The sequence below is a fragment of the Oryx dammah genome, unplaced genomic scaffold (assembly GCF_014754425.2).
Source record: "Oryx dammah isolate SB20612 unplaced genomic scaffold, SCBI_Odam_1.1 HiC_scaffold_16, whole genome shotgun sequence".
NCBI lineage: Eukaryota > Metazoa > Chordata > Mammalia > Artiodactyla > Bovidae > Oryx > Oryx dammah.
In genome coordinates, this window is record NW_024070200.1 from 25,447,894 (window position 1) to 25,475,768 (window position 27,875).

The window sequence follows — 27,875 nt, forward strand, 5'->3', positions numbered from 1 at the left end:
TTCTGAACCCAACCTCTCCCTTGAGCTCTGGAGCCTGTTCAATGATGTCCCACAAGTTTCTCAAATGTCTTACATCTAGATTGGAAATAAATTGTAAAAATGCATTTCCTCTTTGTTTTCCACTACATTTGATCAGTCATCAAGGCACTTATCTTACCCAAAGAGGCTTCTCAAAACCATCCCCCCTTCTCTTTATTTCCACTGATGTGTTCTATTATAATTCTTTTTAAAAAGTCTCTTTCCTAAGCTATCTACTACCTTTTAACTGTAAGACTGCCATCTATTCAGTATCTTCCAAATTTTTTTTTGCCAGAATATTTTTTTTCCTAAAGCACAGATCTACTGTTTCACTTTTCCCTTTAAAACTTTTGATGGTTTCCCAGGGTCTAGAAGAAAGTCCTTTTCTTTGCTTCCTCTAGCATTCTTTATGGTCAGTCCAGTCCTAACTCTCCAGACTCACCTCTTGCCACAAGAAATGACCTTGTAGATATGCCTCCCTTTGCCTGGAATATCACCTTTTCCTTTTCCAGATGGGAAATGCCCATGAACACCTGACCCGAACACTGTTTCTTTAGTAAATCCTTTGTAAACTTCTCTAGGCAACTAGCTATCCACATTCTTTATTCCTGTGGTTTATAGTGCATCTCTTTATTGGAATATGTGACATTCATTATTCATTGAAATATCTGAGGCCTACAATGCATAGGTCACTGTAGCTTGGTTACCATGTCTATGGAACTGGGTCATTGAGGATAGGAACTATGCCTTCCTTCAGTTTATTTTAATTTGGACATGTGGGTCACTCAGTATTAGTTGAATGCTGGTATGCATGAATATATATCAAATGTGAAGGAAATATCATAGGTACTCTGGGTTTAGACCCTTATATTTATTACTGGGCTCTGCTACTGAATTTTGGAGTATTTCTAATAATGTTGAATATCAGAGTTTTTGAATATATCTAGGTAACTTTACTGATGCTTTCAGAAGTTCATTTATAGACACCAGCATTGTGAGAATAACTGTTTTATGGTTCTGAGCAGGATGCTTAATTGCTCCAAATCTCAGCTTCTCTTCATCCATAAACCTTGAATAATTCTACTTGTTAAGTACTACAACTTCCCAGAGGCAGCTAGCAATAATAATAATAGTTAACATCAAACACTTCAGAGTAAATTGGGATAGGTTTTAAATGCTAGTCCTGTCACTTTCTAGCTGTAATGCTTTGGGCAAGTTATTTAACCTCACCGAGCCTCAGTTTTCATATCTATAAAATGGGAATGGTAATTGCACCTAATGATTGGTAGGATTATAAACTTTAATGGTAGTGAAGTGCCAAGAACCATGCCTGGCACAAAGTAGGGGCTTAATAAAATGTAGTTATAATTCTGGTTCACTGTGAGGCTATATACATGAATAAAAAAAGGTCCAGAGGGACAAGAATATGTCACAAAGAAAGCATCAAGAGCATACAAATCAATCATATATATATTAATACCACATAATAGTTTAAGACTCTACACAAATTTTCAGTGTATTTGCACTTTTTACATTCCTAGACACCTTACATCTGGGCTATGTAATAAATATGAATTGATTATGTTTAAATGTCTAGAGTCAATAAAATCTGAATCTGTTCTAAAAAATGAAACATGCGTGTAGAAGAGAAAGTCAGTCTGTCCTTTGCATCAGCCCAGAATGAAAGGGTAACAGTGAGGTATCTGGGAGAACTACAGTTATTGACATCACTGACCTATAAACATATCCCCTTCAGCATGATATACAGCACTTCAGTAGCCTTGTTTTTATATAATTGCTATTACCAAAGCCTTTCAATTTCAAGTGCTCAAACGAGAGCAATTCATATTTCAGATAATCTGCCAACGAGGAAAACTAATTTCAAAATATTTGATCATAAAAGTTGTCCTCAGCTTCTACAGAGATAATTTAGTCAAATAATATCAGATAATCTGAAAGCAGTCTTAGCAGGAAATTGCTCGGGACTCCATCTAAGCAGCTTCCATTTGCACTTATATAAATGTACTGAAAGTGTAGGAGACTTTGACAGCCTGCCATATGTGATTTCATTCCATAGCCTACCTACTTTACCATCAAAAGTTATATCCTTTGAAGCATTGCCAGAATTACTTTACCCCAGTAGATATGCTAGATGTGCCCTTTAAAAGCCATATCATTTCTTTTCTACTCTGACTAGTTCAGGGTAGCATCTGCTCAACTAAATTCCTTTGAAGGTTAAAAATAAAATAGCCTACTTCTTCTGCTGGGCTCCCCTCCCCCACCCCCTACCCTGGTGCTGAGGATAAAACGCCCAGTGCTGAATGAATTTCAGAGAGTATGCTTTTTTTTTTTAAAGAAGAAGGAGCCTGAGAAATTGCTCCTCTGCTTCACACTTAAGGAAAATTAAGATCCAGGCTTTTCAAAGGTCACTTGCCTGGTCAGAAGTAGAGACAAGACCAGAACCAGGTTTCCAGGACCTTAGTCCAGAGGGCCTTCTCCTGCTTCTCCAAAGGCAGAAATGTCTAGTAGATAAAGGGCAGGCCACACCAGGAACCAGGCCTTCCTTGGTGGCTCAGAGGTAAAGAATCCACCTGTAATGTGGGAGACCCGGGTTTGATCCCTAAATGGGGAAGGTTCCTGGAGAAGGGCGTGGCAAACCACACTCCAGTATTCCTGCCTGGAGAATCCCCGTGGTCAGAGGAACCTGGTGGGCTACAGTCCATGTGGCCACAAAGAGTCAGATATGATTGAAGCGACTTAGCTCGCAAGTCAGAAACCAACAATGGCAAACACAACCAATGGCGTCTCTTAATGTTATAAACAGAAAGCGAATGCTGGGATTTCACCTCCAGGAGAACGTTTGCTTTTCAGAAACAGTCCTGCTTGGCATTCCTTCTCCTCAGAGCTGCTGACAGTTGCAGTCAGTTATTACACTGTTGTGACTTGGAAGCTTATGCCCCCAAACAGATCAAAATTAGTAACATCATGATTCAGGATTGTCTATTTTCCCCTCAGCTTGCTAATCTATGCCTCTTTTATAATTATTTTAAAAGGCACTATCTGATTTCCTGAGCACCGCCCCAGGTGTTCTCAGCAATAATGAATGGATAAACATATCATCTAGTGTCATGGAGCGGTTGTGACATTTTAGAAATATCTTCCGTTCAACTCTTCTAATTTCGATGTATGTTAACATCCAAAGTTGCAGGGTTTTTTACTAAAGAGCTGAATGAGTCCCAGTCAACGTATGATTTACTTGTCTGCTCAGCTGAAAAGGTTTGGAGATGTAGTGAAACGGCACGGTCCTTTCTTGCTCTTTGCAAACTCTGGGATGTCAATTCTAATCAACGAACTGGAAAAATTATGTTTTTTTCTTTTTATAATTTCAAGGAATTGGTTCCCACTCTCACCTCTTATTTTCCTCAAATTTGCATCTTCTGTCCTAAGGGAATGTGTGAAAGTGAAAGTGAAGTCGCTCAGTCTTGTCTGACTCTTTGCGACCCCATGGACTGTAGCCTACCATGTTCCTCTGTCCATAGGATTTTCCAGGCAAGCATACTGGAATGGGTTGCCATTTCCTTTTCCAGGAGATCTTTCCGACACAGATATGCAGACAGAACATCAAAGGCACGCCTAACTTCTACTGCAAGTGCTTTGACATGACCCTGGACAACTAGAATGAACAGCATGACCAGGTTGCAAAAGACATTCCCCTTACACTTGGCAACTGAGGCAAGGAGATCCCCACGCTTACCAGGAACGGTGAGCTCTGCTTGCCCCTAAAAAGATGTCTGCCAACAGAATCTCATGTTCCACACAGTCATTTCTGATTGATTTGACAACAGAATACCTCTGAACACTTTTTGTGCCTCTCTCCCACTCCAGTACTCTTGCCTGGAAAATCCCATGGACCGAGGAGCCTGGTAGGCTGCAGTCCATGGGGTCTCGAAGAGTCGGACACAACTGAGCGACTTCCCTTTCACTTTTCACTTTCATGCATTGGAGAAGGAAATGGCAACCCACTCCAGTGTTCTCGCCTGGAGAATCCCAGGGACGGGGGAGCCTGGTGGGCTGCTGTCTATGGGGTCACACAGAGTCGGACACCACTGAAGCGACTTAGCAGCAGCAGCAGCTCCTTCCTTCAGCAGCAGCACCCCCTTCCTTCACTGCCCACCCCCCCACTTTGATTCATCAAGTAGACAATGGTTTTCTTCATAGATACTTAAAAGCAAGAGTGGAACTCACCACTTAAAGGAACACTTTGTAATACAAATAATCTTTATGTAGTCATTTTGTGATTTGGCTAGCCTCAACATTTCTTAAGACAAAGCCAACCTGGACATTTCATAGGAAAGGACCAGATCCTAACTAATGCCACAATGCCGGCTTTCTGGAAACATTCCTCGCTATCTCCGCTATATATAGCCAAGCACATTTTATGCAATTTTAAGTATCAAGCTTAACAATTAGGGGCTTCAGTTAATCAGACCTAAGCAGCTAATAAAGTACAATAGTAACAAACATCTGAAAGTCAAGAGAGGCTATAGAATTATACTAAAACTTGTGAAACCATCCCTCATGTATCTGCTTCTTAAAGTCTTAGCTTTTTCCTCATCGGGAGGTGATTTTCTATTGTTTTCTTGGCAAAGCATTATAAAAGGGATTACCTGTGGTTCCAAAGTAAGGTTCCTATTGGGGAGAGAGGCCAAAAGGAAGGCAACTGCTTGATACAAAACTTGCTTCTATAAAACCTAGGAAAAAAGCTAAATGCAATATATGATTCTTTACCTGATATCCAAATGCTGTTACTGACAAACTTCTGAGGTCTACCAAAATGCTACACTTGGCCACGTAGGTGATCTCTGTCACCTCTGCCAAGGGCCCGTTGTTGTTTATTCGCTAAGCTGTGTCCAACCCTTTGGGACCCATGGGCTGCAGCCCACCAGGCGCCTCTGTCCATGGGATTCTCCAGGCAGGAATACTGGAGTGGGTTGCCATGCCCTCGATCTTCTCAACCCAGGGATTGAACTCAGGTCTTCCACATTGCAGGTGGGTTCTTTGCTGACTGAGCCACCAGTCAAGCCCAAGAATACTAGAGTGGGTAGCCAATCCCTTCTCCAGGGGATCTTTCCCACCCAGGAATTGAACCAGGGTTTCCTGCATTGCAGGCGGATTCTTTACCAGCTGAGCTACCAGGGAAGCCCCGCCAGGGGCCCTGCCTTGCCCTAAAAACCGCTAATCTCAAGCCACTTTTTTCTTTCCCAGGGAAAACTTCTTTGTGCGTACATTCTTTGGTTTCAAAAAAAGTCTGCATAGATATTGAAAGTAATAGATTTAATCTGCCAGTACATTAAAAATTAACAGCATCAGAGGAAGTTTTTGTCTTATTATTGAATGTGGTTAAGTTTGCAGTTATAGGAGGCCGAAAGGGGGAGGAGATACCCAAAGGAAAACCTGGTTTGCTCTTTCAGTGAATCATTTTGGAAGTTATTTATATCTGTAGATAAAAGTACAGTAGGCATAAAAACCAAATCAGAAAGAAACCAATTTTATACATTTATCTACATATAGAGGCATGTGAACAGACATCTGTTTATACGAATACACATCAAAAGATGCTCTGAATCATTGGAAAAACTGCTATCAGTCTCTTTAAAAATGACTCTTTAGGAAAGAGATTACATCTCTGGACTGTCATCCAAAGGGGGCAGAGGAAGTAAAACGGATAAAAAGCCACATGGCATTTGTTGTCTAAAGTCAGCACCGGTTTTCAGGTTATCAGCCTGGTTCTAGAACGCATGCAAAATCCGAGTTGATTTCCTTATTATTTTCCAAGTGAAATGATCACTGAAATTGTTGCCATGTTACTTTTGTTATGAAAACCATGCCTTCTTATGTAAGAGCTAAAACCCAATATAGATTGAATGTGTGTGTGTAGAAATGAAATTTGGATTTCACGCGAATTTAACGATTTTATGACCTTCTTCCCAGGAGGTCAAGTTATTTCTAATTCTTCATATGAGCAGTTTGCCCTCACTCATCACTCTCCTAGGGGCCAGGCTAACTGAGGAAGGCTTAGGTTTAGAGGCATTATTTTGCATATATTGCCTGTATAAGCACCACATTATAGACAGAAATTATCTTTACTTTCCAACTTTGCATAATAAAATAAGCCATTAAATTAATACCATATAGAAAATACTGCTTGTCAGGCAAAGAAATGTACACTGCTCTCCAGAAAACTGGGGACATTACATTGCCAATGCCTGCATGAATAATACATGGATTAATTCAGAAAAACACCGTTTCATTATTTAAAGATGAATAAATTACGGACTTAGAATGATGACTAAATTTTCTTCTCCATTTTACTTTTGTTTAGTGCTCTACTTTAAAAATAAATATGAAAAAAAAACCACTTTATCCACACAAAGAAAGCAAGCTAGTCTTGCTAGTCTCAAAAAGTATTTTTTTCCCTGACTTTAGATTTCTTGATCCCATAAAATGAAGATGCTACACTTTCTTTTTTTTTCTCTTGATCATACTAACTCCAGAAATTAAGAAGTGACGTAAAAGGTCTTCAAATTATACGTCTGAAAACAGCGAATCTATCTTTTATTGTCTTGTGATTCTGTGATTCAGCCTAACTAGAAAAGCCCTTTTTGCATAGTGACATTCTGTGTTTTAGCCTCAATGCCTGGTAAAAAACATGTTCAAAGGCATAAGTAAAAAGAAGATAATTTTCATGTATGATGATGAAAATTTCATTTTCTTTCGGGGATTTTGGTTTACTCTGAAGGCCGGTTAAAAATCAGTCCCATTTGGGAACCGATGAAAGCACGGAAGAGAGAAAGCCATGCACCAGTAATAAGAAATTAATTTGGAGTTAAAATAAGTAAAACATTCCCATGCAGTACATTTAGGCTGAGCATAAAGTGACAGCCAGCAGATTATTCCACCGATTTCTAATGCTGGAAATTCGGATGGCATTTACTAGCATAACCTTTCAACTCTGTGCACATCAATAGAGGCCGACAGTGGCTTGAAATATGATTCCTTGCAGATAGCATATCCTCATTCATCTGACTGTGCTGCTCTGTGCTCCATTGCACAAACAGCGTCTCACCCACTTCTGAGAGGACACTAATAAAAAAGGCATCAATTTTCAGCTCTAGTACTACTGTGATCTCTTTATATGTTCGACATCCAACATTAAATTAAAATGCTGTTATAAATCCTACTTTCTGAATCTGGAATGAGTGTTGGGTTTTTGTCGCATGAGACTGCAGCAAATCTTGTCAAAAGCAAGGAAGCACGTCTTGTTCGCTCAGAATTAATGTTGTGGATGAAAGAAGGAGGTAAAAGGGGTGGAATCAGGTGAACTGAGGGTGTCAGAGCCAGTAGGGACTGGAGCTTCAGGGTGCGAACCCTGGACAGGGTTTTTGCTGCTTTCAAGAAGTGGCTAATCGAGAACTGTGATGATTAGGGACAAGCTGCGGTAGCAGGAAGATAACTGACAATAAACAGAAAGATGCACACATCCACATCCATATATACCAATAGAAATATTTTAAACATAAAGAAATCATCAGTTATCCCTCTCCGGCAGAAAAATATTTTCCAAACACCACTGGTCCTGAGGAAACCTCGTGGGTTCTATCAGATTTCTTCCACAGGCGCTGCCATACCAGTTCAAAGCCCAAGAGCCCATGGTGACATACTCTTGGGGCCTTATGTCAATATCACATCATTTTAAAGTTACAAGAGAAATACTTAGAATTACTGGATGGTGAGGGAACAACACTATCAGAAACTAAATGGTATGGAGTCAAACAGTTTCAGAAGCTTTCTGTGTAAAGATTGTAGGGGAGAGAAAAGAAAAAAAAAAAAAAAAACTCCTTGCAAGTACAAGGCTGAAAGAAACTGGCTGGCTTTTTCCATTTTGCTAAGAACTGCCATATACTATAGAAGAACAGGAGGGAATTTTTCTACCCTTTCTGATAATATGATCCCTGCTAATACAGGTTATCACCTAGAACTCTGTGAACTAAATGGTAATAAGGGTTTCCACAAAGATCTGGTGCGCAGAGCTGCTGTGGTCTTCTGCCCGGCTCATTCATAATTATGGATGAAATAAAGAGGCGTGTTTGCCTATTTAGGAGGGTGCAGGGGGGCGGGAGAGGAAAATGGGGAAGAGTGAGCAGTTCAATATCTGGATCGAACAGAGGAACTTTTCCCCCCAAGGATCCTGCCGGGAGGAACCTTGACATGCACAAAGTCAGAACGTAGACAAAGTTGCCCTGGTGAGAACGATAAGGTCGCCCGTGGGATTGCTGAGATTATCTCTGTCAAGCACTCGGACAGCATGCAGTCAAATGATGCATCATGCAGTCATTTTCGGGGGGGAAAATCAATTTCTTCACTAGGTCGCTATTTGCTTTTCAAAGTGCCCTTGTAGGCCTTCACTACCAAGCATTTATCAATTTAAATGTTGTAAATTGATAATGTGCCACTGCGCCTTGTCCTGTTTCTGAATTATTTTGATACTTATATTTTCTCAATAGTCTCTAAACCCTCTGAGCTTCCACATTCAAAAGGGCATTTTTCTTTGTTGCACAAGAAGTGGTGAACTTTTTACGATTAGTACAGGAAAAAAATGCAGACTTACTGAGGTTAAAAACCAACAAAAATGACAAAACACAAGCTGTAGAAAATTATGCATCTTTTTTTAAAAATTAAGATATGCCTACTTGACTTTATTATTATTATTTTACTTGACTGACTTTAAAAGGGGGCACCAAGCAATATTTGGAGAGTTGTATTTGTTGATTGAAGGAACACTGGTTATCCTAGTGTTGCATCAATTTCACACACAGATTGAAAAAGCTAACACTTGGCTCCATTATTATAAGTCCTCTGCTGTGTTGAAAGAACACCTGTTTTGCCTTTACAGTCTATATCTAGGACGTGATGATGCCTAACAAGAGTAATAATGTGTAAGCTAATGTCTTTTTTTCACCCTGCTAAAGAAATATATGTGTAGGTGTGTGTGTGTATATATATATATATATATATATATATAATCTTTTATAAGCATGGAAGTGAGAATATTAACCACATACTAACCAAAGTTGATTTGCATTGAAAAACACAGAATGGGAGAGTTGAGGCTTGCACTTTGGAAAAGCAAAAGACAGACATGGCGGTTGCAAAGCATCTTTAACCTCCAGTGATTTATTGGCCCTCAGCCAAGTTATCAGGGGAATCTAATTCTTCTTTATTATTCAAATAAACCACATTTGGCACCATGGTTCCCTTTCAGAATAGCTTCACAAATAGACTGAGCTCTGTCATTTATTTGACCTTGTACTTGTGTGCTAGAGCTGTAATTTTATTTGCCATTCTATATAACAAATGCAGAGAAACCTAAAATATAGAGATGAACAACAGGATGGGGAAAGGAGTTTATGGTAAATATATCTGCATGGCTTAAAAAAAAAAGGCAAAATTTTAAATGACCATCTATACCTTTTTACTTGCACCTCCATTAGCTCTTACAGCTGTAGCCACCCTACCTCTTTCAGCAAGCTGCCTTGAACCAAGCCAATGCATAATCCTGTTTGCAGCCTCCTTCTAGCTGGCTTGCAATGGCAGGGAGATATCTTCTACCAGAATGGGGATGTGGTGAGAAGAAAAAAAAATGACTCATCTGCAAGCTAGGCATTGGAGGCCATGGGCAGGTGATAAGAGTATATTTTAAGAGAGGGCTTAGCTGGTTATAGTATATTTCCTTATGATATCACAGTGGAAAAATCTGTTAACTTCCGTCTGCTCTAGGACCCATGATGCTTTAAACAGAATTCTGTTAACTTGAAAACATTTTTTCTAGAATAGGTGCATCAGAATCATCATCTTTTAACCCATTTTCAAGATAAAATGTTTTCAGAAGGGTCCACTTTTACCCTCTGGTTAACTGAGACCCAAGTCCTCTGCCTCTGGCAAATAAAATTTTGACTTTCTCATCAGCATTTAAAAGAAAATGCAGTATTTGAATATGGATTAAGAAAAGCTGATTTAAAAGCACATAAAACATCAAGCTAGTCAATGCCATTGTAAGTACTGGATGTCAGAACATCATTCTCAAAATGATCTGAGGGGAGTAGTATCTTCTGCTTCCTTATGGGATTTGTAATACGTGTGCTCGCCTTAGTTTTATGGGTCATTATAGCCTTGTTCTGAATGTGGATTCCAGTGGAAGCAAACTGATATGTCATAATCCACATATTAGCTCCCACAGAAATTGTTTTTGAGGTTTAATATTTCAGTCACCAAAAAACTTCCTTTTCTTTAAGAAGTGATACTTCCTTATTTGTGATTGTTGGCTATAATTGGCTATATTTCCCTTCTTGCTTTGGTTGCCCGGAAGCTCATAGGTAAATTTGATACTTTATCAGATCATTTATATCCCTTCTTATAAACTTTTATTCTGTTCTCTTACTATGCAGTAACAGATTACTTATGTTTATTTTTCTTTTTCCTAGACCCTAGTTCTATTTTGCCATTACTTTTTATTGTATATGTTTGTGTAAGCTATTTCTTTTTTGGAAAGAGGAGGGTTTAAATCAACAAATAAATATTTCTATAAACTTTAATTTCCACTCCTATATTGAAGTAGAAATGCTTTTTATTTATAATATAAAGTCTCTTTTGGATTATTTGGTGATTAAGCCCCTTACATGTTGGAAGAGGTTCCATAAAAGTGGGCTACCCATCATTGCTGCATTTTCAGTATTAGGGAAATGACTCTGTTTTCTTTCTTTGCTTTCACTTTTGCCTATTCCATTTTACGTAAGGAGCAGAATTGTCTTTAGCAGCTCCAGACACCATCACCAGACATAAGAAGTCATTTAATCTCCATGCAAGCCAAACTGCGTAGTGAGTACCTGGGAATCTTTACACCTAGGGATGCAAGTCAACAATGCATTTTCTACAACCTGAAACCATATCTCGGTTAAATTAAATGATTATCTCTGGCAAAGTCAAAGGTCTGCTGAAGATGTTTGGATGTCATCAGAGCATAGATCACTTCATTCCCATCATCAAGATGATATGAAAACACCCTAAAGGCAGTAAGTGGCAAACACACATCCTGGACACCTGGAGTTACCCTCAATGGAGTGGAGGAGAAAAACCTGCTCTGGCTGTCTCTATATTCATGCTACACAACTGAGCTTGCTAGAAGTTTCTCTGCTAGTTCTCTCATGAGCCAAAAAAGAATCCTAATTCTTTCTTGAGAACATAAGCCATTTTAAAGCCACCATATTTATTTACATGTTCAAAGAAAATAAAACTGAGGAAGATACATCTTGAGAGTTATAAATGCAGACACAGCTATGCTCTAACAAACTGACAGGTTCTCAACATTCCTCAGCAGTTTCACTGGGTACATATCTGATGATACACACTGTCTTGATTTAATAATACTGCTTAAAGGAGGGAACATAACTATATAGATTCCTTATCACTGTCAAGAATTTGATGGAAAAATCACTGAGTCAAAGTTGTAGGATATGAACAGAGTGGTTTGCATTTAATTAAGGGTGTATGTGTTTAAAAGATCAAGGATGTACTTAATTGAATAGCTTTTAATACACTTTACACTGGATGTCGCCAGTGAGCACTCCACAACTGAAAGAGGGCACGGAAGAAACTTGGGAAGGGTTATGTCTTAGGAAACCCAATTACTCTTTTAGGACTGAGAACATTAATTGGATTGGAAAACCTTTTCCGAAGTTTTAGCATAGAGTTTCTCCCTTATTCTTTGGGCATTTAAAAACACACTACGCTCTTATCAGATTATTTCCATGTTAACCCAGAACTGACTTCTGGAGTTCTAAATTTGTTTTGAACTCCAAATATGTGCATTGGTATATGCAAAAATCACTTAGGAGTGATCTACCCTTCATCATTTCATAATGCCCTCAAATGAAGACTTCTGGCCACACCACATTTGTCTAGCTGCACATTGGACTCTTTGTGGTGACACAAAACACAACCTCCACACAGGGCCACAGCCCACAGTGGCCAGCATCTGCCCCCGGGTGAGCCGAGACACTGACTATTGATGTACACTTACTTTATAACGCATCCCACGCAGAGGTGGGGAAGAACTGTACAGAAGTTGCCAGCTACCAAACCATGCCTGCATAGCTGTTTTATTCCTATGGAAACCTCAATGATTTGCCTCAGATTATAGGAAAAGATTGACTTAATGTGATAGTAGAGAAGCAGTGGAATCTCTTGCTTTTAAGGAGAAACCAATACAGGGTTAAAGCCAAATTTTTGTTGAACAGATGATATTTCAGATGGCCACACTATTCCAGATGCATCAATTTCCTTGAAAATCCAATCCATATATGTGCATATGCTGTGCTGGCAGGAGGACTGACTGAAATGGCCAAAACCCAAGAGCTAATATTCTTTTGGCCAGAATAATGCAATTATTATTTTCCTAGCTATCAGTCTAAGCATACAGAGCCATCTGTTATGCAAAGCAAACATACACATCTCAATTACAGAAAATGCAGTTGCCTTGACAGAATTTGGATTACACCACTAACCAGGGCTGTAAAACGTGTTTTGAGCTAGTATATAATGGATGCTTTTCAGGAGTTCCCTAATTAGCATTTACCTGCTTAAACTAATTATTCATCCTTCTTCTTCACTGGCTTATTAAACTTTGTTGGATAGCCTGCACAAAATATATGAATACAGGCATTGCAGAACAACTAACAGTGGCTTTCCCAGGTCTATACAGTGTTAGTATGGTGGCACACCAATTTCAACATTGGTGATTCCCAATACTAGGTCTCAAACAGATTAAGACAAGGCTTCAAGTCTATTAAAAGCCATTAGAAAACCAGAGATTTCCATGAGACACAAGAATACTAATATTGAATTGACAATAGCCCAGTTTCTATCATTTGGTTTGCTCAAGTCCACATAAAACAGAATTGCTAGATACACTACAGCCAATAGCTGCCTGCCACCCCACCCCGGGCTTGGATTCTCAAAAGTAAATAATTAAATTTGGCAGTGTTTCTCCTCCTCCCCCAACCCTCCTCAAATGCCAACTATCTCTCTTTATTATTTCCCAATGTCTTTCTTGATTTAGCTATTACCCAGCAAACTCACTAACAGCCAAAATGTTCCAGCCATGTGCTGCCTCCTTACAGCAGTGCCAACTTTCAGAAGCAATGAGTCTGGGGTGAGTCTTGCCTAAGAGGAGAGAGGCAGATCTCATCTCCATCTTTAGCTCAAAGGAGCAACTGAATGAGAAGTAGATTATCCAAGTTGGCAGATCATCACATACATACAAAATCCCTCCCACGGAACTGAGTTTTTCTTGTGCCAAACCACCAGATGAAAAGGGTCAGCCTCAGCCAATCACCTGTATGGGCACGGATACCCAGATGTTCAGCATTTGAATGGAGAAAACATCTGGATAATTAGTAGAACTGCAAACTTTTCTTCAGGGTATTTTGGCATTCTGTAGTGGCAGCCTGTGTCTGGGAATTGAACAAAAGTCAAATTTTTGTGTTCCAGGGGGACTATCAAGAACGAATGTCTAGGGCTTTCATCCCCTGCCCCCATGTGCTTCCGTCTTCTATTTTTTTTCCCTTTTCACCTCTGACAGACACGTGTGGGCAATTAAATGGCAAACAACAAAAGATTATCTTATTTTATGAAATTGTGTTTCTGCATAAGGAAGCATTTGCAAAGGCAGCAAAATACCTACTTGCAGGAACCGTTCCTCCCCACAACACATTTTAATGGTCTCTTTCAGCATTTCTTGACTCCCTGTCATTGTGTCAGCTCCCAGGACAGTGCAGGGTCCTCCATAAACATCCAGTAATAGGACACAAGGGAAGCACTATTAGTGTGTCCCTCTCCTACTGAGCACAGAGGTTTCAAAGTTCAAAACAACCAAGGGAAGAAACTTCATTTGTTCTCAATAAATTAATAATGATCCTTAGGGGGTAGGAACGGGGGAATCAAGTTTTGAGCACAAGTTGATGCCAAACGTTCTGAATTGACATACAGCTTTCTCAATGACGTTGTGAGCAGACTCAGGGAGAGCCATTAAAAAATAAACTGGATAATTCACTCCAAATAGAATATCTGTTGAAGAAGAAGGACAGGCATGGGGCTGAAGGAGCCTTCACAATTGCTGTCAAGAATCTAAAATGGTTTTACTTACTTGTGAGAGGCCTAGGTAGATGGAGACTGTTTCAGAAATGTACAAAAATTTTCCTTCTTGATTTAGTGCAAATACAAAGCCATCCAGGGACTGCAGGAAAAAAAAAAAGGTTAGTAAGTATATGTGATGGAGATTTCATTAATAAGGCATCTAATACAAAGCAACACATAACCAAATTTAAGATCACTTTTCCTTCATGTTTAACATAAGTCTAAGATCTTTAACTACCGCATTATACATGAACAAATAAAAGGTCTGAGTTAAGATCACAAGCTAGCTTTCCCTTATTTCAGGCACTTCCTTATGTCTCTGTCATTTAATCAAGATGCACCGCATTTATGTATAAAATCAGGCCATGTTGACTTTCTGAGATGTTGCCTTTATGTTTTTGGATTCAGTAGTTACTGAGATTAAATCAGCACAGTTATTAAATAGCTGAACAGGAATGAAAACTGTAATGGAACAAGAGAAAAAAAGAGTTCCTATATAAAAAACAAGTAAAATCACCACTTATGCTCCTATGGACGTCAATAATTTGCTAATTAATAAAGGATTATTCTCTCCTCAATCCCAGTGCCTATTGTATTAGAACAAATAGGAAAAGTCAATATATTATGGATAAATGTTTACAGGCTGAAGCTTCATAAATTGTAATCCTTTTTTTGCAAAACTCTGTATTAAAGCTTTATTGTAATAGATCTAGTTTCTATTACAACTCCTGAAATGGAAAGAAAAGAAGAAAGCGGGGAGAAAAGAAGAATACTGCATATTATCTGCAGCTCCTGAAATGTTAGTCTACTTTTCAAATAGAAGACTGCATTTTCAGTTTGATGAATGGTGTAAATCATCATGGACTCCCAACTGAAAGATATCACTCAAATTGAGAATAAATTTGTTTCAAATTCTTGCAATCCAAGTGCATTTTATATGTTCCATCATCCTCGCATCTTGTGTTTTGTTTTATTTATGTTTAATCAAGTGGGTTGCACAAGTACTGCTTGCGTAGGAAAAGAAGTTTTAAAGATTAGTGATATTTACAAAGGCTGTGAGTTTGGAAATACAGGGAATCCTCATTGGGAACAAGGTATGTGGCAAACATTAAACTTTTTTATTAAAATTTATTTTAAAAATTTTTATTAAAATTTTTAAATACAGAAAGGTGGAAGAAGCATGTAAAATTCAGGTAGAAAAATACATGGCCTTAAATCTCAGCAATAATTTCAGTATCTTAAAATACTGAACTTTTTTGGAATTTTATATGTATCTATTGAATATATGTATATAAATATGTGTATGTATCATTATGGGAATATGTGTGTGTGTATGAAATTTGATTCCATGCTTCCTGATTCCTTTTCACAGCCCCACTGATCAGAAACTATGAGAAGTACCCAACCTCCTCCTCTGAAAACAACTGGGTGAAAACAAGTGGGTTCTGAAAACAATTCAAGAATTCGATTCGAAAGTCACATTGTACTGTACCACATAAAAGCAAATTACATAATAGACAAGATTCTGGTCAAGACAATAATAATAGCTCACATTTATCATATACTAAGTAGGTTGCATTGTCTCTTTTAGTTTTTACAAGTAGCATTTGAAGTAATTATGTTATTATCCACATTTTACATACAAGGAAATTGAGGCTTAGTGAAGTTAGCCAACATGCCTGACCTTAGTAAATGATGAAGTTAGGATTCAAACTCAGATTGTCGGATTCAATCACTACACTGCCTTGCCTTCCACTAAAAATAAAGATTTTCTACTTGATACAAGGACATTAATGAAAAGATAAATTGGACAGCATTTCTGAAATTAACATATTTGTATTGAGGCAGCCTATAACTTCTTAAAAATCATTCCTTGTTTTTGAATGATTTGTTCTAATGATAGAATCCTACCATTTGGAGGAGATGAATGGGGAGTGGAATGACAAAAACAATTCATAAGTCACTTCCCAAGAGGTCACCTTTGCTCTGTAATATCTCCCTGGAAGCATCTAGGGGACAGAAAACAAAACAACGTCTAAGAGAACTGGACTCCTGATCTTTGACAAAACTGTCAAGCCTTCTCAAGCCTCGTGAGAGCCAAACTTTCAAGCTTCCAGTGTAATACAGTGGAAGCTTACTTTGAACCAAAAGTGCAAAAATGGAGAAGTTTCCTTTGTAGATGTTTGGGGAGCATCTCATTTCAACATGTCTTCACCTCAAGCCAGGTGTCTCCTAAGGATGATTCATGAGGATTAGGACTGCCTCTTTTGACCTTATCCAGGGAGAGAAGGGCCTAATTAGGTTTTTTCTATTCAACCTAAGAGCCATGGTCTAGAATATAATCACAGGGAGTTGTGTAAACCATCTTCTCAAACCCTAAAATGCCACTGTCAGCTCAGTGGGACACACAGAGAGACAGAAGATATCTTCTGTGGGAACCAGTGACAATCAAAAGACTGAATGAGAGCAGAAGAAAGGATTAATGGCACAGAGATGACCCCTTGTAGTCTAAACTCTCACTTTTCAGGTGAGGAAAACCTGGCACAGAGAGGTTAAGTGGCTGGGTAAGACCACGGCCAGCTAGTGGTAAAGTCAGGATTAAATACACCACTTCCCACAGTATTAATAAAACATTGATGACATTGTATCATCCTGTTGTGTGTGCATATGTGTGCACGCATGCGTGCTGAGTTGTGTCTGACTCTCTGCACCCTCTTTTGCTAAGCTCCTCTGTCCATGGGATTCTCCAGGCAAGAACACTGGAGTGGGTTGCCATTTCCTTCCCCAGGGGATCTTTCTGACCCAGGGATCGAACCCATGTCTACTGTGTCTCCTGCATTATCAGGTGGATTCTTTACCCACTAGCACCATCTGGGAAGCCTCATCACCCTAGTAGAATTATCCAATTCCCAAAGAGACTGATTTTCTCTACAGCAGGGAGACATCTTATTTATCTTTCGCCAGCATCTAACAACTGCTCAAATAAGACTTAGAAAACCCAGTTCTACTTCCAAGCTCAAAGCTCTTTCCCTCACATCACACACATTAGAATGACTCAGAGGAAGGGCAGTTCTTTCCTCCATGAGTTCTGTTTATGGAGCTGTTAGATTAGTTGCAGATTCTGATGCCACAGATGTCTCACATAGTCTGGGATATCTCCTGACATTTGGAAGATCAGAGTTAGACTGGATCCTTTCATAGTCTTCCAAAATACTCAGTGCTATTCATTTGTCACTGACACACATCCTTTGCTTTCTCACTGAAAGGGATTATGTTTTTTAAAGTAGGCTCCTATCTCAATATACTTGCTAAAATACTAAAGGAGGTTTGAGCACCGTGGCAGGGAAAAGGAATATCTGGAGGCTAAACATCTGATGCTATTAAGCAGCGGCGATCTAAGAACTGGCCAGTTTTGTTTGGCAAAAACAGAGGCTTCGACACATGTTCCAATTTCCTGGTGAGATTAAAATGAGGCTATGTCTACATGACACAAAGCATCCAGTCAATTCAATTAAAAATAACAGCCAATTTGGTGGGGGGGAAACAACTAGTCAGGTTAGTTGTTTGCCATTACAGAGGTAAACAAAACAGGTTAGTTCACCATATTTCTCACTTTCATGCATATCATCTGAATCCATTCTATCTATAGTATGAGATAAAATCAATAGCTCAGGTATAATTATATTTCAAATAAAGAATAGAATATGAACCCGGTGTCAGCAGCTTGGCAAGGTCCCTCTTCACATGGCCATTACCCTCTGCTTCAGGGTCATCCCTGTCTATAGTTAGTTGTATTTTGCTGCTTAGAAAAGTTTTAAGAGTAGCATCAATATTGGTTTAATGTGGATGTCTTAATTTTAAAGGGTGGGAGGAAGGAGGAAACATTCAATTAGTCATGGGAACCAGATATTATTAATCTGAAAGTTCAGTGGAAATTTCAAAAATTTTGAATCAAGAAAGCTACTATATAGAGCTGTTTCAGTCACTGCAGGCTACCTTTTAATTTTTTTTTTTTTAAACTGCCCACTGTTTTCAACAGGCGCCAATTAAGATTCTGGGGTCAAAGGGTTAATTACATCTTCTTACTCAGTATGTAGAATTTTCTGATTATTAACTAAGGTTGGATTAAGATGAAAAAGAACCAACACAAATGTTAATGCTAGTTCCTCCTTGAGAAGATTTATTACAAAGCCACGCTGAAATCTATCTGCTTTCCTCAAAGCAGATGGAGAACAAAATCTTAGAAGAAACAGTAAAACAGACGTTTTCAAGGCATGCAAGTATCTGATTCATCAAGACAGTTTTCTTACTACTAAAACCAGTTCTTAGCCATCTCGACAGGGCTGATGAGAGATTTCCTTTGTCACATCCCAGTAAGTCTATGAGGTACGCATGCTGCAGAGAGGCTTGGATACACAAGTCAGGAGCCACAGCGTCTCTGAATAATAATGCCTGTAATTATAATTTATATCCCCTGACATCAGAGTAACATATAAAGTGTAAGGCGCAGTTTCTTAACCCCAAAAGCCGAGTGCCTCTAACAGTATTTGTCAAATGATGAGGCTATTTCCTTGCAGGGTATAAAACTAACTATAGCTTCATGATTGAAGGTATACTAATGTTTAATGCATTGTGCTAAATGGATTTATATTTGTCAAAGTTGTTTTGTGTCTGCTTCCTTTTTTTTATCCCCTGCATATTTCCCTGCAACCAAATTTCAGAGTGAAATCTTACTACAGTGCCCTTACAGAGGCAATTCTCACGTACAAGACTACTCTGAAATGAGTGGTTCTTTCTACAACATTCCAATGTAGAAGAGGAAAAAAAAAAAAATCACCCCGAACTCTTTCCCTATGACCTATCTCCAGTTAGAGTGAAGAATTACCAGTAGGCTAGGTTATTTTAATGACAGATTATTTTAAACTAAGCCTTCACCATCTGTTCCACCCCCTAATTATGAATGCAAAAAGAACATATTTCACAATTACATCAGTAAAAAAGTAAGATATACGTGATTTAAATGCAAGCATGCGCTTCATGTCCGATGCGCCGTGCATCTGTGATGTTCTTCTACTTCAGGCTTGGTTAACCCACCCGTGATAAAGTACGGTCCCGGACACACTCAGCGTTCCCTCCAAACCCAGCATTTTTCACTGTTCTGACATAATTCTGTTAGGACAAGAGCAGAACATGAATGTGAGCATAAAGCTTGTCAGCTAGTAGAGACTGGCTGTAGCGTTTTACAATCCTACGATGACTTTGCTGTTAACAAGGAGAGGCTGCGTGAGAAAATTACTTCTGCGACCTGAGCAATGGGTGAGCGCCGGGGATATGCGAGTCTGCTCTTAAACCACATTTCCTTCATCGTGAAAGAGTGAAGAAGCACAAAAGAAGCATGGTCTGGAGACTGAGGACGGGGCTCCACTACTTATCTTTCCACTCTGTTTTGGCAGCAGATAAAAGAGTTAGAAGTGTTTCTTACATTTTTTGGCCTTTGGACACAATAACACTTTGATCGAGCTCATTAAAGTGCCATGCTGCCCTCTGACTGCACTCAGGAGCTGATACTGGACTGCTCATGTACATGCACGCGGACTCCCGGCAACCTCAAGGAGAGCCTGGGACGATGTCCAGAAGCGCCCACAGGTATCTGTTTACTGGGGAGACAAAGTTCCCCAAATTTTGCCTTTGCAATCTGAGTTTTAACCATCAAGTGTTGTGGAAACAAAAGCCTTATTTTTAGAAAGAGTCTTAAGTATATTTTCTCGAAGTGGAGAAAAGCACACATCAAAGGTGTGGATTTTTATTTTAACTCTCAGAAATCTCTCTGCGCTTTCTGGCTCCTGTATCTTTTCCTTTGTGCCCCCACCGGCACTGAGTCAATAACGTGAAGGATGATAGAAGAGCTTTATACGATGATCACGTACCCAAAGCCACATGTTCCCCAATCACAACAGCGAACTGGATTAATTTGGTGAAATTTGACTATTTTCCCTCTAAAACAGAACTCCAGAACAACAAACCTTGACACCGCAAGACATCTTTCCTAAGAGTTTCCTTAAACACACAAATCCACACATCTTAGGTGAGAAAACACTGCCGAGAGACACAGGCGGCCTCTCTTCAGTTCTTAGAGGAGACGTACCAGAATAAAAGGGGAGATGTTGAGCTAGTGAAATGTTATGACATGAAAAGAACAAAGACATCAGCTTTCTGAGCAAGGAGATCAGGTTTTGCTTCTACTCATTAAAATTCCATTTCATGGAAGCTGTGTATCAAAGTGCTGACCTTTTTTTCTCTGGGATGCTAGTTCAAGCCTTACATCCAGCCTGGAGGGAGGTGGATGTCTTGATTTGAACATCCAGCCAAATGGGCAGCAGGCTCTGCTATAAAGACAGGGTGCGGCGTTTGGTGGCGTCACACGGGCCAGTGTCTCTGAGCCACGGGGGACAACACGCAGACCTCACATTATCTGTGGCTTGTCCCAGGGGACCGGGACTCTTACCTGAGGCTCCTTCTGCCTCCAGGAGAGGATTCCCACTAATTATACTAAGGCACACATATTCACTGGAACATTAAAACATCACCTATCTGTGCATGTGGTACATTATAGTTTACTGAAACATAGGGTCTTCAGAACCTAGGAGGTAATTTCTTGTCGTGCATCTTTTTTCTTGAATTCAGAACTCTCTTTCAAATTAAGGGAGGAGTTCCCAGGTCAGCAGGGTAACATAAGCACTCCATTGTACTGGTCCTGAAAGGTCTAACAATGTCACTCCTTAGCTTTGGCTACACATGAAGCTTGGTTCCAGGTATCCTTCAAATTGTGTTATACAAAAGAGCACATAAAAAAAAGAATAGAACCAAATAACTGTTCATTGGGCATCCTGTAGGTCACAGGCGACTCTAGGGAATGGTCATAACACTCTCACATATATGATATACAGCAATATATATCAAATATACTATTATATGGGCTTCCCTGGTGGCTAAGACAGGAAAGAATCCACCGGCAATGCAGGAGACTGGGTTCGATCCCTGGGTCAGAAAGATAGATGCCCTGGATAAGGGAATGGCTACCCACTCCAGTATTCTTGCCTGGGAAATCCCATGGACAGAAGAGCCTGGTGGGTTACAGTTCACGGGGTTTTGAAAAGTCGGACATGACTAACCACACACACACACTATTGTAGATCATATATATTATCATAGCATATTAGGAAGAAAAGTGTTAGTCACTCAGTTGTGTCTTTGCGATGCCATGGACTGTAGCCCGCCTGGCTCTTCTGTCCATGGAATTATCTAGGCAAGGATACTGGAATGGGGTGCTGTTTCCTTCTCTAGGTAATCTTCCCAACCCAGGGATAGAACCCGGGTCTCCTGCATTGCAGGCAGATTCTTTACCATCTGAGGCACTAGATGCTTTAAACAAGGCTCAGTTTACTCAAATATTCACATTAGAGGAGAGGGAACGGAAGGAAACTAACACTTGTTAGGGAAATTATTTAGAAAAAATTTTGAGTGCTGCTGCTAAGTTGCTTCAGTTGTGTCCGACTCTGTGCGACCCCATAGACAGCAGCCCATCAGGCTCCGCTGTCCCTGGGATTCTCCAGGCAAGATCACTGGAGTGGGTTGCCATTTTTTTCTCCGGCATTATTTAATCCTATATTACAGATAAGGAAACGAGTCTCAGGGAAATCAAGTACACGGCCCAATGTCACACAAGAAAATGTGGTAGGTGTAAGAAGAAAGGAACGTTCTTTTCCTCCTGCCACTGGGATACCTGCTGGAGATTTTACTTGTTTCACACCCATCACAGTTGCTAGGAGTCTATGCTTCCTCCAGCATTTCTTTCCACATAAGTGATTGTCATGTTCCTACTGCTTCAGTGCTATGCATTCAGAAAATCTGTCGAGGGCTTCCTACGCACCAGGCCTATACTAGCTGAACAAAGAGCAACTCAAGAGTTACTTTCTTAAACAAAATTCATCTGTGGGATCCAAGATGAAGCAAATGAGAAAAGTGGGAAATTAACTTTATAAAACAAAAAGTCACAAGGCAAAGTGACTTAGGACACTCTCCATACATGGTGGGGACCCTTGTCTGATATTACCAAGCTTCACACCTCTAATATCCTGTTTATGGGTTGGAAAAGGCATGGATTGATGGAATTTGCATTTTTAAAGCTTTGCTGAGATGTAATTTACACTTGTGATGGATTCATGTCAATCAATGTATGGCAAAACCAAATTTAAAAAAAATAAAATAAAAGGTAAAAAAAAAATTTAAAGCATGTATTGTGATGATTGGATATACATATACATTGTAAAAGGATTCCTCTTATCCGGTTAATTAACATAACCAATAGCTCACATGTTTATCTTCCTAGAATTTGTAAATGTCCAATCAAGAGGAAATCAGTCTTTAATATTCATTGGAAGGACTGATGCTGAAGCTCCAATACTTTGGCCAACTGATGTGAAGAACTGACTCATTGGAAAAGACTCTGATGCTGGGAAAGACTGAAGGCAGGAGAAGGGGACAACAGAGGATGAGATGGTTGGATAGCATCACCGACTCGATGGACATGAGCTTGAGCAAGCTCTGGGAATTGGTGTTGGACAGGGAAGCCTGTTGTGCTGCAGTTCATGGGGTCGCAAAGAGTTGGACAGGACTGAGTGACTGAACTGAACAAACTAGAGACTATAGACCTCAAGGAAAGTTTCATGTCTTAGAGGAAGAGGCTAATGCCTAGAAATAAAGAAGGGACCCCAGTTAATCAATAATTGCTAGAACTACACCTCCTAACAGGCAACTGCCAGGATGGGACTTGAGAACACACAGTAGCAAGTCATGGAGCATGCCAGCACACTCACCCCATTTCTGGTTCCAAAGTTTCCATTTAGACTAAGAATTTTTTCCTTTCTCTCTCTGGTTATATATATATATACTATTTTACATAGAAGTTAGTGTGAAAATAAGACTGACTTTATAGAAATTTATTTTTTAGTCGTGTTTGCTTAAAAGATACATCCTTGAAGATGGAAGGTAGACCCATATTGGTGTTTCTGTTACGGCTGATTATGACATGAACTGGACTGTTTACTGGACAGTGGGTAACTTTAAAGAACAGGATTTTCAAAATAAAAAACAAAAGCGTTGTACATGTATTCCTTTAGGTAAGGAGTTTGTGTCAGAGGTAGTAACAAAGATTGAAGAAACCTATAACGAACTGAGCATATTAAAAGACCCATTTAGAGACCTCAGATATTAAGCTGTTACATTCACATATGAGTTTCATTTTAGGAAACATTTATTGATCTCTCTAAGGAAAGGGTATTAAAAAATTTGTAATGAAAAGAGCTTAACTGTGACAAATATGGTCACCATGGATTGACTGGATTACACGCCCCCTCCCAAATTCAGTCACATGTTGAAGCCCTAAATTCCAATATGACCATATTTGGGGACTGGGTTTTTTTTTAAAGAGGTAATTAAGGTTAAGTGAGGTCATATGGGTCCTAATCTGATAGGACTGGTAGTCTTATGAGAGAGAGAGAGAACAGTCCCCATAGGCATGTACCTAGAAAAGGCCCTGAGTACACACAGTGAGAAGGCAGCCATCTGCAAGTCAGGAGTAGAGTCCTCACCAGAATCCAACCATGTTAGCACCTTGATCTTGGACCTTTAGATTCCAGAACCATGAGAAAATAAACTTCTGTTGTCTAAGCCACCCACTCTATGGTATTTTGTTATGGGAACCTGAATTAAGATAGTAATTTAGACATTTGGGGAAAATGGTTGGGCCCTGAAAGTCTTCAGTGTTAATTTCAGGAAATCACTATAACTAGAGTCTCTGCTCTTTATTTCATATATCACTCATGTAATTAATAATTAATTTTTACTAGATCCACATAAATCCACAAATATGATGGACTGCTAATGGTAGCATTTAGTCCCAGAAATTGACAATGCTTATTAGGATTGTTTTTGAAATCTTTTCAAGTAATTGCACCTATTCCGTATCTTCTATTTATAACATTGATACCTTTATATTGGTTTTCTGTACATTTCAAATGCTTAGAGGGCTACACGACTTCATTGCCTTAGCTCCATAAAAGGTAGAGATGCACATTTATGGGAAAATCAATTACTCTGATAGAATTAGAAACCTGGTCCTGAATGATCTTGGGATAAACAATTTGGTGTACCACCTGCTACAGCTTTCAGCTGCTTTGCCGACCTTCTCTCTTCATTTCACAGTTGACCGCTGGGTCTGGGTGAGAAAGACCAGCCTACATGCTTGTACACAGAGCTCTCATCCTATTCAGAGGTCTAAGGAAATGCTGCTGCATTTATCCCCACATGCCTACTTAACACACATCAAGCAAAAGGGGCTGCGGATTTTTGTTGTTTGCTAACATATTTGCATATCTCCAAAGCATAACAACTAATGTCATATGAAATCTCCTTCAGAAAATCTCTAGATAATATCCTTCAAAGCAGAACAACTGAGTGTGAAATTTGCCAGCACCAAATTTGCTAGGTGTGCATTCAGCAACAGACCAAATTTATACTATTAAAAGGAGTGGTACTTGGCTACATATCTTGGCTTCTACTGTGGTCCAATTCAGAAACAGGATGAAAGGACTGGGCTGGAGTGTGAGGTTTTTGGTGTCTGTAATAAAGAAGAAAATTAAATTCTGGCATTTTCCTCTGACTTTCCAAAGTGAAATTTTTTTTCGTAGGAAGACTGAGATTGGAGTTTTCTTCCTCTTTCTAATCTCCTTCAATGACAATCGTGACTAGAAGAGAATTCAGTGCCATCACTGAAGAGTAACTGGCTAATTTATTACTTGAATTTCCAGGATCAAAAGATGCTTTACCCAAGATCTCAGTGAGATTTAATAGGCATCGTGGGACTGAAGTTGTCTGTAGAGAAGTATAGCTAATGGAAGTGCAAAGAGAAAACCTAAAGTGACTAGCTTGAATGTGAAATCAGACATGGTACAGTGATTTGAAGAAGGTGAAGGATGAAACTGCGGAAACGACCGGGCTTACCATCTCACGCCTTTCTGACCCACCTCGGAGGCAGCAAAAAGGACAGACCCAACTATTTTCTTGTTTTCACTATTAGATAAGTCAAATAATCACTGTGAGTTTTTTCCTTTAAAATGCAAGCCCAACTTTGTTTAAAAAATATTCAAAAGGTATAATTCTGTTTTGTCTTGAAGCTTTTACTAGTGTATTCATCATGAGTGTTAAAGAGAAAATTAGATTAAATACATGAATTGTCAATAAACGGTCAATTTTTTCAGGAAAATAACTGTTCTATAAATTTGAGATGCCTATACACTTGGCTATCCTGATAGCTCTGCTGCTGCTGCTGCTAAGTCGCTTCAGTCATGTCCGACTCTGTGTGATCCCATAGGCGGCAGCCCACCAGGCTCCCCTGTCCCTGGGATTCTCCAGGCAAGAACAATGGAGTGGGTTGCCACTTCCTTCTCCAATGCATGAAAGTGAAAAGTGAAAGTCAAGTCTCTCAGTCGTGTCCAACTCTTCGCGACCCCATGGACTGCAGCCTACCAGGCTCCTCTGTCCATGGGATTTTCCAGGCAAGAGTACTGAAGTGGGGTCCCATTGCCTTCTCCCCTGATAGCTCTAAAGGTGCTCAAATATGCTCTTATAGTTACCAAACAGAGACGGGTTACTGCATAAAAATGCATATATATACATATAAACATATATATATATTTATATATATATGCCCCATATACATTTCACAGGGCAAAAGGAATTGTAAGAAGTTTTGGCCCAGACATTATTTTCCTTCTTCCCCAACCTCCACCCCAACCCACCCCATTCTGGAATGCTATCATCACCCAGGATCATCCCCTTCTTAGGTTGCTTAGTGAAGTTCAAGGCCAGTAACTGACATCCTAGGCACCTGTCGAAGACAAGCAGACTTTGCTGGTCTGCTTTTTCCTAAGCAGCACACAGCAACAGCCTGCTAGGCAGGTCTAAGTGACTGTGGCTCTTGTCTTGGGCTATTTGCCATGGGTGGCTACAGAACACCACTTATCTACTTTAGCTGTAGAGGCTGTATCAACTCACACACCTGAGGAATCACTGGACAAAGTGTTTTCAGTGACTCAGGGCCATGTGCTTTACTGAAGTTATATAATAGCCACAATGTTATACATCCTGCAGGGATTCACTGTAACAATAACCTACGTTATGCATGATCTAGTCAAAGGCACTGATGTGCCAATTTGCAGCAATTCCAAAAGAAATTTGCAGTTGGCCATATTGATAATTCATTCACTAGAAACCTTGAATCAATAATCTCAGTCTAATTCTAATGTGCACAATGATCCATTTACTCACATTTTTGACTTAAATAGCTAAAGATAGGTTAGAACAAAAATAATTTGAAAATGCATATATTCCACCATTCAATGCATTTGATGAATGACAGTCTACCTCTCAATGACTATTGGACTTATTAAAATTCTATTTAGTCTACAGAATTTATAGTGGCTGCAACCATACAGACCTATAATACCTTCAGCCACAACTGTCACCTCCTACGTAGTCTTTCTCAACCTTCTATGTCAAAGGCACCTAAAGCACCAACAGTGCAGCAAGCTTATGCATTAAATTCCAAGTCTGATTTCTCACTTGGCCCTCTGCCTGGTTTCTTTTAAGGCTGGGCATGTGAACAAGTATTATTTTCATTACTAGGATGCTATTTTTCTTGGCTGTCTAGAATCCCAAGACTATAATATGAGCCACTTTTCAGTTCGGACAATTCTACATGTATCTACCACACCCCATCACACAAGCTTGCAGAAATAACTTTTAATGAAAAACTTCCTAACAATTTAAGAAAGAAAAATGAATCCTCATTACAACTCTTCCTTAAGCATAACTTAGAGTGTAAGTAAGCACCAACCTCCAGTAGCCTGAAAAAAGTGAGGCTCTAAAAAGTTACCTGGCATTACCCTGGAAACCAGTGTTCAGGTTTGGGATCAATGACTTTGAATCCACTTCTACTTTTTATTTCCACTTCTACTTTTTATTTCCACTTCTACTTTTTACTGTAGCTCCCTTTACAGTTCTTCCTTTTTTCTCTTATTTCCTTTTATTTATCTCATCACCTTTTATCTTTTGGTTTGCATTCTGCATTCATCATTTAGTGCAAGAGATGTTGATGGTCACGGGAATGGTGACCTATATGTACCATGTTTCTTGGCCACTGTTCCCAGTGATCCTGTTCTGAATGTGCTTATATGTGAAACTCCCCTGGGCAGTAAAACAACTATGGAAACATTTATATATCAGACTCATGGAAGAACAGTGATTACTGACAAACTGTGAAACCAAGAATGGCTCTAAATTTGCATAGGCTGGTGCAAATTTTATGTGATTGAATAGTGGGAATAGATTCTTTCTGTCTCCAATGAGATTTGTTCACTTTAGCCTTGACCTTTTCCAACAAGTGAGATTTGTTTTATTGTCTTGCTTGGGGGCTTCTCCTTCATAATAGGATGACCTACTTTAATTTCCACTTTAACGCTTCATGGTCTAGAGAGTGAGTTCCCCTA

The 27,875-nt window shown here is 39.4% G+C and overlaps 1 protein-coding gene across 2 annotated transcripts in view; it reads right to left on the minus strand.

The window, feature by feature from the left end:
* Positions 1 to 27,875, minus strand: part of NPAS3 (neuronal PAS domain protein 3) — a 954,232-nt gene that overhangs the window by 245,632 nt on the left and 680,725 nt on the right. For both annotated transcript variants that reach the window (XM_040256781.1, XM_040256782.1), the window contains one exon: positions 14,279 to 14,368. In XM_040256781.1, coding sequence (XP_040112715.1) covers positions 14,279 to 14,368 — 90 coding nt within the window. The remainder of the gene's footprint in view (positions 1 to 14,278; positions 14,369 to 27,875) is intronic.